This window comes from Diplotaxodon limnothrissa, linkage group LG7 (genome assembly GCF_057381915.1).
Source record: "Diplotaxodon limnothrissa isolate DT_005_m linkage group LG7, D_limnothrissa_male_GT1.1, whole genome shotgun sequence".
Taxonomy (NCBI): Eukaryota; Metazoa; Chordata; class Actinopteri; order Cichliformes; family Cichlidae; genus Diplotaxodon; species Diplotaxodon limnothrissa.
Genome location: NC_140602.1, coordinates 68933464 through 68944418, shown reverse-complemented (window position 1 = coordinate 68944418; position 10955 = coordinate 68933464). Strand labels below are relative to the sequence as shown.

Sequence of the window (10955 nt, the reverse complement as noted above, 5' to 3'; positions counted from 1 at the left end):
AACTCATTCATGTCACCTAAAAGGTAAACCTGTTTCTCCATCACCTGTTCAGCTCTGATGGTTCAGTAAGGACATCTCCTGGTTTCATCTTCATGTTTCCCTCTCACCACATATCCAAACCCACATCATGACCAGCAGCTTTACAGCTGTGGCTCCAGCAAACATCAGCTGATACTAGAAAGTAATATTAAATAAATTCTAACAACAGCTGATCAAGCTTAAACGTGCTGCTGTTGTTTAGCGTGACATCTGCTGGTTTCCTCTTTCTGGCACAAAGTGGGCGATAAACAAACAACAGAGAAAAGCCGATCAGCTGATCATTGATCAGTTTCATGATTGAAGTAGAAACAGGAGAGGGAGGGGGGAGAATGAAAGAAGAAGAGGCAGCTGTGCAGCAAAGACACAGAATAACTGCAGCTTTGTCTTTTTCATTGTAGCTGAATTACGGGACAAACTGTTCCTTTTCACCTCAATAAGAAACGCGTAATATTTTCTCTGAATACCAGACGATTCTGTTTTTTACGGGACGGTTCAACATCAGTAACATAGCACCACCCAGCTGTATAGAAACCCTGTCATGCTAGCTAGCACGCAGTACGAAAAAGTCAGCACAGCTAAAATAAACTCCACCTAAACTTGGTTCATATCTGACCCAGAGAGACTGCAGGTCATAACTTCTTACCTGAAGTTCAGTTCACACTCGGACCGGCGGCCGCCTCGGGTCTCTCCTCCTGTCTCCCCTTTCCCTCCTCCACCTGCTGCCTCCACCACTTGCTAATGTTATTGAATCTGTGGAAGCTCCGCGATGCCTCCACACGAAGTAACGAATAACCAGCATATTTAAATCCCAGTAACGAGTAACGCGTTCCTGGTTTTGGCATAATAACTAGTTACCGTGCTACTTACCACAATAATAACGTAGTTACTGTAACGCGTTACTTAATAACGCGTTAGTCCCAACACTGGTACCTTCATGATGTAAACAATGACGTGCATGCAGCGCAGGTATCGCCTCCAACTGTGCAGCCTTACTGGGTTTGCTGTGAAATATTTAAAGAGATCAAATATTTGCCGCTCACATCAAACTGGACTCTATGAACTAGAATTAGTTCAAAAACAATTGGTTAACATTTCTGTTTTTACATTTACGATTACCAACACACACCACAGAAACGTCTTTTCACAGAGGGCCACTTCCTGTGTGGATGAAGCAAACCGACAGCAGGCAGTTGTGATTCGCTGGCTGTGACTCACCTGAAGCGTTACAGGCCTCTCTGCTTGGACTGTTGGGCTGAGGCTCACCTGGGTCAGGATTGGACCGTCTGTGCTCAGAACATCGGCTCACTCTGATTCAATTCATGTCAGAACAAAACCAAGAACAGCTGGGTGGTAACTAAGTACAAAATACTTAAGCATTCCAGGTATCCGTGCTTTACTTTGAAGTATTCTGCTGATAATAAACGGGGCTAACGCAGATCGTTGTGTCTGTTGCTGTACGTCAGCACAGAGATGTTTCAGATAAATCACCTAAAAAACTCACAAGAATGAAATTGACATTCATTTTCCTCAACACCTGAGCAGCAACACTTGTGACCTCCACTGACTGGTAAATACCCAAACTCTTTACTCCTCTGCTCCTGTACGATGGGAGATTTTACCCTGGAGTCATCTTTGTTAAAACCAGCAGCAGTTTAATATTTTTAACTATGCTTTGAAAGTGTTTTCTTCAAATGGGAATTTAGAGTTGAAACGTGTTGTATTCAGCAGCCAGAGGCTAAATCCTGCCCTTCACTAACTTTAATACATTTTGACCTGCCAGGTTGTAGCTGTGGTCCGGTGCACAGAAGAGTGCACCTCTGCTGCATTTGCAATAAAAAGCTGACCAACGCAGAATGAAACTTAAAGGGAAGTTGGTGCCGGAGACAAAGAGAAACCTGTGCATGGATCTTCTCTCTTGATTTGTTGCAGGGAGGCTGCAGGGAGTCACTGAGCTCAAAGGAGTGTGTAGCTACGGCACAACAAGCAGTTTCTTTGAGCCGAATATAAAAGTGACGGAGCTTTATGTGCAGGTAAGTTGTAAGACTACGCCCGTTGTCCAGCGTGCTGTTGCCTAAATAACAAAGAAAACAATGACCCTGTCATGTCTGCGTCAGTCTTGAAAGGACAAACAGCATAATTATGCAGTTGCCACTTTAAAATAATCCTTCTTGTCAGTGGAAATTCTTTGTCATTTCCCAACGCGGACACTTGCAGCATGCTCTCATTTATGAGAAACTGGTGGAGTTTCTACACCCAAAGATAACGATCTTTCCTCAAATGCATTCTTTTGTAAAAACAAACTCACAGTGAAGAATGTGAAGGTGGACACGTATCAGTGCCACTCTGTTAACCTGCTTAACCTGCAGTAACCGAACATTCAAGAGATTCCCCACCCCACCCCCGAATGCACAGACCGAGTGGATAGCTCACAAAATGTGTCTTTTTTCACAACAAATTCTCTCTTAATGTCCATGAAAGAACTAGAAAAGCTGATCGCGTCCTTGATTGTTAACGTGAGCTTGTCCATTGCTCAAATGAGCTGAGCTTTAAATCAGCAGAAATAAAAAGCTAAGTGTTTCTTTAATACAGCAGTTAAATGTGGAATCAGCTGCTGCCACTGGGTCCAGTTTTACACGTTTGTATGAAAGTATATTTAAAGCTCCAGAAAAGTTTCATTTACCCCTAAAGATGCAAAATGCTCTTCATGCTTCGTTAGAAACTGCATTACTTATAAATGTGGAAATTATATATTTATTATTATTTATTTTTAAAAAAGGAGAACACTGAGGTCGATTAGCTCAGAACTTTGTTTTATATCTTCTCTTTGAACAAGATAGAAATTTAGGGGTAACATGGCCTTACAAACCTATTACACACAGCCTATTCAGTTCATAGGCTGTGTCTATGAACTAAAATTAGTTAAACAATTGGTTAACATTTCTGTTTTTACGTTTGACTACGCACGTTTAGCTTCATTTCTGCAGTTCCACAATAGTATGTGTGTTTTATCCCTGGTATGAAAAATGTTCAGCTGCTGACGGGACAGAGTTCTTTGGAGTCGTGATGCAAAAACAACCTTTATCTTCACGGCGATGTCACACAGACACACTGAACACTGATTCTGAGGAATGCTTGACTTAACAAACACTGGTTGTTGCACAATCACAAAGCAGAACATGAACATATTTCAGTCTTCTTCTTCCTCCTGCTCCCTTCAGGGGGCGCCACAGCAGATCATCAGCCGCCATCTCCTCCTATCCCAGCATCCTCCTCTGTCACACCAACCCTCTGCATGTCCTCCGTCACTGCGTCCTTTGAGGTCTTCCTCTTTTCCTCCTGCCTGGCAGCTCCATCTTCATCACTCTGTCCAGTATATCCACTGTCCTTCATTCCCTGCTCGGTCATCTCTTTTCACTTCCTGTGTCATTGTCTTTTATTTTCTTATCTCTAGTCTATGTCAGAGCGCCTGTTTCCAGGCCCCGTCTGCGGTCTCCAGTTCCTTGTGCCTTTGGATTTTCTCCCTTTTGGACTTTTCACTTTTGCCCATTGGGACTTTGTTTTGTTTTCTCATTGTTTGTTAAATCTCACCTGTTTTCCATGTCTGCATTTTCACATCTCAAAGTGATATTTGAGTCAATTTCAGGGCCTGTAAAGAAGTTTAATCAGTAATTCAGCTTCTACCAGGTTCTGACTGTGAGCCTCAATTACACATACAGTCGGGGAAGATGGCCCCGCCCCTCCCTGAGCCTGGTTCTGCTGGAGGTTTCTTCCTGTTAAAAGGGAGTTTTTCCTTCCCACTGTCGCCAAAGTGCTGCTCATAGGGGGTCACATGATTGTTGGATTTTTCTCTGTATGTAGTATTGGATTGTCTACCTTAGAAGAGGAAAGCAGGTATTTGTTAGACCTTTCTCAACTTCAACACATTCTGTATACATGTTCTTCTACATGAGGTGTATATGTACAGTGGCAAGTGTTCATATTTTCTGCTTGTGAAGTTGTGTCTCATTGTTGTTTTTTAAATTCTTCAAATGCAGTCATCACTTCAAACTATTCACAGTAAATGATTTTTTGTTTCTATGGGCGGAGTCTCCAACTTTGTGATTGCAGCCTTTTCTTAGAACATAAATCTGTGTGTAATCCACCAGTTTAACGTATCCTTCCAGTTACTTTGGAAGCTCTCACACTCAGACCTCTGAGCCGAATCTGAAACTTCCTTTTTGAGAGATTTCAGGTTCAGCTCATCAGAGCTTCCAGATGAAGTTCATCCCAGTTTAATTCTGATACCACTTACAGGGACGCTTCCCCTGCTCTTTGTGATAAATCCTTAAAGTATTTTTCTGGAAAGATCTCAGCTTTAAGGGCTTCTCATCCATCTCATTCATCATCAGTTTTAGACCCAGTTCCAGCCTCTGAATGCTTGACTGTCTTCCAACAGTTTGAGCCAGTGTCTTATTCTGTTTTAAAAGATATAATTGATCATCTCAAAATCTCTGGTTCCCCGCATGATATTCTTCCTTCTCGTTTCTTTAAGGAAGCTTTACATGTTATTGGTCCTTGTATCTTATCTCTGCTGAATGCATCATTGTCATCAGGTTGTGTACCGTCTCTCTAAGCATGCTGTTGTGCAACCTATTATGAAAAAGAAAAATCTTGACCCTAATGCTCTCACTAACTACAGGCCGATCTCTAAACTCCCTTTTATTTCCAAAATATTGGAAAAGGTAGTTCTAAAACAACTTCAGGCCTTTTTAGATGTAAATGGTATTAATGACAAGTTTCAGTCTGGTTTGAAACCTCGCCACAGCACAGAGACAGCCTTACTTAGAGTTTTTAATGATCTTCTTTTAACTGCTGACTCTGGATATTCTGTGGTCGTAGTTTTACTTGACTTGACTGCTGCTTTGGTTAACCACAACATTCTTCTATCAAGAGTGGAACATGTTGTTGGTCTCAAAGGTTTTATCTTGGTTTAAATCCTACCTCTCAGAGAGGTCGTTCTCTGTTGCTATGGGGCAACACTCCTCGGCTTCTGCCCCTATTTACTGTGGTGTGCCTCAAGGGTCCGTGCTCGGTCCTGCTCTCTTCTCTTTGTACATGTTGCCCTTGGGATTAATTTTTAGTAAATACAACATCTCCTTTCACTGTTATGCTGATGATATCCAGATTTATTCACCTTTGAAATCCGATGTGACTGCTTCTTTGCAACCTCTGTTCAACTGCTTGCATGAAGTTAAAATTTGGTTATCACATAATTTTCTTACATTGAACGAGACCGAAATCATAGTCTTTGGTAGTCACACTCCGCTAGACCAGTTAGCTGATGCCCTAGGCCCTCTCGCTAGCCATCTCTCGCCCACTGTAAGGAACCTGTGAGTGTTCCTGGAGGGCTCTTTTAAACTCGAGAAACAGGTCTCCACTGTGGTAAAAAACAGCTTTTACCAGTTGCGTCAGATATCCAAAGCAAAGCCGTTCCTTCCTTTAAAAGATCTTGAAAAGCTTGTCCACGCATTTATTACATCCAGATCGGACTACTGTAACTCCCTCTACTCGGGCCTCCAACACTCCTCTCTTTGCCGGCTTCCGTTAATTCAAAATGCAGCTGCGCGTCTTTTAACAGGTACAAGAATTCATGAACACATAACTCCAATGTTAGCCAAATTACATTGGCTCCCTGTTAAATATCGCAAAGATTTTAAAATTCTTTTGTTCACTTTTAATATTCTGAATAATTTAGCGCCCAGCTATCTGAACTACTCCACTCATACAATCCCAACAGAGCAGATCGTCCAATCACAGGCTCCTAGCACAACCTAGGTCTCGAATGAAGTCGAGAGGTGACCGGGCCTTTGCATCCGTGGCACCCAGACTCTGGAATAACCTCCCTGTTCATGTTCGTACTGCCGAGTCGATCCAGTCTTTTAAATCACGTCTTAAAACTTATCTTTTTACTTTGGCTTTTGATTCTAACTAGTTGGTCTAGCTTGTTGTGTTGTTACCTATTGTTTGTTGTCCTGTTTTATTGTTTGTTTTAATTGTCTCATGCTTATACTGACTGAAGCACTATGGTCAACACTGTTGTTTTAATATGTGCTATATAAATAAATTTCGATTTGATTTTGATTTGAATTCAGTCTAGTTAAGTTTACTTCTCCATGGCACCGTTACAGTTCTGTTACCTTTCTTTCCTTACAGTTCACCATGGATAAGCTGGTCTCCGAACTTTTCGGCCTCTGCCCAACCATCATCGAGATGTATGACAATATGAAGGACAATGACGAACGCTGCAGGCGGATTGCTGACAGGGTCAGAGCTTTGGAGGGACTGGTTTTAACCGTCAAAGAAAGGGGATCAGGCAGAAACTCTGGCGCTGTGGAGAAAGCGCTGAAGGAACTCCACACCATCTTGAAACATGCTGAGAAACTGGTGTCAAAATTCTCAAAAAATAATCGGCTTAAGCAGTTCATGATGTCAGGCAGCATTGGAGCAAAGTTCAGCGAGGTGAACCAAAGACTCACTGAGAACTTCCAGATGCTTTCTGGAGCTCTGCAGGTTGAGCAGAGCGACATACTGCACAAGGTGTATGAAACTGTTTTAGGGCGCCCCTACACACCGCTGCCTAACCCCCCATGTCCTACGTTTTCCCCAGCAGCACCGCCTATCCCCTCTCCTCCCGTGTCTGCCGCCTACATCATGGCACCCATGCGGGCTTCGACGCCTGTTCTGGCCCAGCCTTTCTGCAAAACTACAACAGTTCGCGTTCTTGTCTCCAATAACATGCCCCCGATGCCCGTCATTAGGACCATCAGCCCTGTTTCTGTCGTCAGAACTGTTTCACCGATGGGTTTTCGGCTCTACTAGTTTGGCCAGTCGCTTTGCATGATTTGTGATCAATAATAATCCCTATTTAATCCTCATGGGCCTTCATTCCTCCTGGAAGGTCTTCTTGACTGGGAAGCTGTGAAGGTAACTTTCATTCTCGAGAAATTCTTTTGTAAAAGAAATACTACTTTTTTTCACGATTAAATAGATTTGAGAGGGATTCAAAAACAAACAATTTTAATAAAGTTTTGTGAAACAATGAAATTATTCCTTGCTGAAATGAGTGCACACATATTTATTCTCTTTCACATTGTTATGTAATTTGTGTCCTCTTGTCCTAGTGCTAAATGAATCTCTAATAAATCAAGGAGCCTATGTGTGTCTGTGTGGTTTTCATCTAATTTAACAATCGTTCATCTGATCTGCTTCAAACTGTGCAGTCTGAGGATGCAGCGTGGTGAGCTAGTTAATTATAATAATCTCAAATATTTTAAACTTTGTGATTTCAGAGGTTTAACAAAGTTTCCTATAATGTGTGGTCTGATCTTCATTGCAGGACACAGTAGAACGTGTTATTTTCTTGGGCTGAATTTGATGCCACTCCTTTCTGTGTCTCCTCCAGTGTCTCCTCCTGCTCTGCTAATTTTGCCTCCAGCTTGGACATTTTTTTCTCGTTTATCCAGCTTCATCTCCCGATCGATGTGTAGAGCCCCAGACAGCGATATGTAGTCATCAGTGAGGCTCTTGTTCAGATTTTCAAACTCTTCCACATCTGATTCATCTTGTGAGCCTCTGCGAATTTGATGTTCAGTATTTCAGCTTTCTGCAAAGTCTCTAGGAAATTCTCCAGAGCTTTTTTCACATCAGACAGCTGAACTTCCTTCCTCTGGTCGAGGAAAAACACCAGTTTCCACAGAGCTTCAAGTCTTTTCACGACGAGGGGAGCCTGCTGGACATTATCCTTCATCTTCTCAATCGTTCTGTGAACATCCTTCAATGTCGTCATTATTTGCTTGTTCAGCTGAAGAGACATGTGCCAGGGAACAAAATGTTTTTAATTAGACCTCAATGAGTTACATTCAAATTATAATGACTAGGATTGCTGAATCTCTGAACCTCACGCTGAGCGCACATGGACTCCTCAGCGACCACTTTCACAAAGAAAACAGTTTCCTGCTCTGCTTTTGCTTTAAATGAGTCCACACATTACCAACTAAACACCACGCTCATCTTGAAACGATCTGAAGTGATACCTGCTGCAGCATTCTCGAGGTCATAAATCAAACAGGTTTATGCAACGACAATACATGCAATGATCCTGGGCTCAAGCCTGGGGAGGGGTCTTCATGTGATTTTTTGGGGGGTATTCCAAGCTCTGTTTTTACCTGCCATCAAAAAGGAGGTGCCTTATCTAACAGAATGGTACAATACACTAAAACATTACATAACACAAGGCGATTGCAGATTTCAGGAACTCGAGGTCTCTGAAACACAGTGAGGTGAGGAGCTCTCGGAGCTCTCGGCCCGCCTGGACTCCTCACCTCCCTCAACACCTGCTGACAGACTTCCAGCAGTCTCAAATGGAAAGCCTCCTGAGCTGGTGCTTTATGGTTTAGGCTACCAGCTGCACAACAATAAGGGCCTGTAACAGCTGGGGAGGCTGAAAACAAACACATTTTTAAAAACAACCTTTTCTCACAGGCAGTCCACGGGCACACTCCCTCCCACCCTCTCGCCACTCTCTCTGACTGACGTGTAATAAATCTCTACGTGAAGAACTGAAAGTGGATTAACCCAAATCATTCTCATGTACAGCTGTCCTTCTTGGCCAGGGACATTCTTGTAAAACAGATAAAGAGTTTTTTTCCTGGTTAAATAAAGTTAGAATTTCTACATTTACACTACATGTTATTATCCTGTTGCAACATCAGGTCTGTGGGTTTTTGTGTTACAGTGTTGTATGTTTTGTCATTTTGGCAAATTAATTGCACTCAACGTTTGAATGATTCGAGGTAAGTGAATCAGCAACTGTACAAAAGCTGCACACAAAGAACTCACACAGTTAAGCTACACACCTAATGAAAATATTTGTCCATCATGTTCACCTCACAGGAACTTTATCCAGGCTACAGATGCAAACATTTGGGACTGACCAACCTATCGCAACGCTGATTTTTCAAGATATGCCAAAGATATCTCAGAATCTCACCAGGAATTGCACCAATCAGAGCGCGCGGTACAAATGTACACAAGGCCCGGCACATGATACAGTTATTATGTACTTTTTACTCAGAGAATGGGATAGGTGTCAACCAAAACTTTACTGTGAATGAGTAGAAAGTAATGAATGAAATTTAAAGGTACCAAACCAGTAAATGATTCACAGTGAGCAAACATTGGTTTGAGGGTCAAACCTGTCCCTTTCCTGTGAGGAGAAAAGCACACAAAACCAAAAAACATAAGCATAGCAGCTCCCTTTGTTCTGGTCTCGTCTGAAGATGCATTTTCCATCTCCTGTTGTGGGGTGTAAGTCTTTGCCACCTTCTCTGTTTCCAGAATGTGGAGGAGAAACAGCTGCTGTGCAAATCTGCTTGAACCCCTTCACACCAGGGCTTTGTAATTCTTTAAAACAGGAGGAAAGTGCAGTGCATGTCAGAAATGGCAGAAAGCCCATCTGCTGGCTTTTGTGTCTAAGGTTCCACCTTTTGGCACTGATGGACTTATATTATGGACTTTGTGACGATGATTCATCGGCCGTTGCTCTGACTGAACTTTTGAAGGCTCTGATGGAGTGTGTCGCTAGCAATCACGTAGCGTATATACCGTTACCGCACACGCTTCAAATTATATCGCGATATGAATTTTAGGCCATATCGCTGAGCCCTAACCTCCACTTACATCCCTCATCAGTTTATCTCAATAGGTCCAATGACAGGGTGAGGCAAAGCTTCACAACAATGGTTTCACCTGAAACCTCTGCTGATTTCACAACTTGTTTTTCCACTACTTGACTTGTGTGAGGTGGCACATGATCAACTACCCTCTTCAGGGACAACACCCAGCTGGGTTTAAATACCTAGAACCGATGAAACTTAAAGAAGTCCCCCCCCATGCTCCCTAGATTTTAAAATACATTTTCATGAGTATCCCAAAAATTATTTTCAGTCAGTGGTACCAAAATAGTACGATTACGATTTAATGTCCCAAACGTTAGACATGCAAGATTAAAGCATCATATTTCACCATAGTTCTGCTAGCTGTGGAAGCCATTTGCGCGTATATGTTTGCGTTCCTGTGTGCATTCATATTGTCTTCATAATGAACTCGTCTTTGTGTAAAAGTGGGGCAGAGGCCTTGAAAACAAGCACAACTCCAGCCCAAATGCATGAGGAGAAACTGTGGCAGGTTTCCAGGACCAAAGGAGATTTTCTGGCTACGTGACTGAGCAACAAAACAATGTGGCAGATGTTCACGGTGCGTTCACTGACTCTTCAGAATGTTGGAAATCCAAACTGGTGCCAAGGGGGTTTTCAAATATTATAAGAGGGTGGAAATGCACTGTAAGACTTTATATGCAATTTGGTATCAATTTGTTAACCCAACAATTGTGTGATACAAGTCAAACAGCTTTATTAATCCTTCACAGTGTTTCAGGTATGTTTTAATGCCTGTTGTTTCACGCATCCATGTGCTCAGTGCTCAGAGTTGCTGGGGTCAGGGGAGTGTGGATTGCAAAGTGGTGCACAGCAAGTGTGGGCAGGTTAAAGCAGCTGTAATAGCACACTTACATGGGATAGCTACTGGGATGTGTAGGAGGCTGTCAGCCTGAGGCCGAGCACTAATATTCACTGATGGCCTACCTGGACCACGGTTATTATAGTTAAATAAACCTAAACTAAAGACAAATGTGAAAAAACCCAAACATTTCAGCTAAGTAATACATCAACAATTAAAACCAAGAGAAACCATTATTTCTAAAATGATAAACTGTAATAACTCTGACCTCTGTCTTTGTCTCCTTCTGGCCACTGTGAGTATCTTTGTGGTGACTCACGTTTGTGATCATCTTTAGGTCATTTTGTGTGTCTTTGTAGTGG

The 10955-nt window shown here is 42.4% G+C and overlaps 1 protein-coding gene across 1 annotated transcript; it reads left to right on the top strand.

The window, feature by feature from the left end:
* Positions 1-5860: 5860 nt before the first annotated feature.
* LOC146629717 (uncharacterized) lies at positions 5861-6897 on the top strand. Its single transcript, XM_085358823.1, has 2 exons — positions 5861-5929; positions 6232-6897. Exons 1-2 carry the CDS (start codon positions 5861-5863, stop codon positions 6895-6897), a joined length of 735 nt encoding a protein of 244 aa, XP_085214949.1.
* The last annotated feature ends 4058 nt before the right edge of the window (positions 6898-10955 follow it).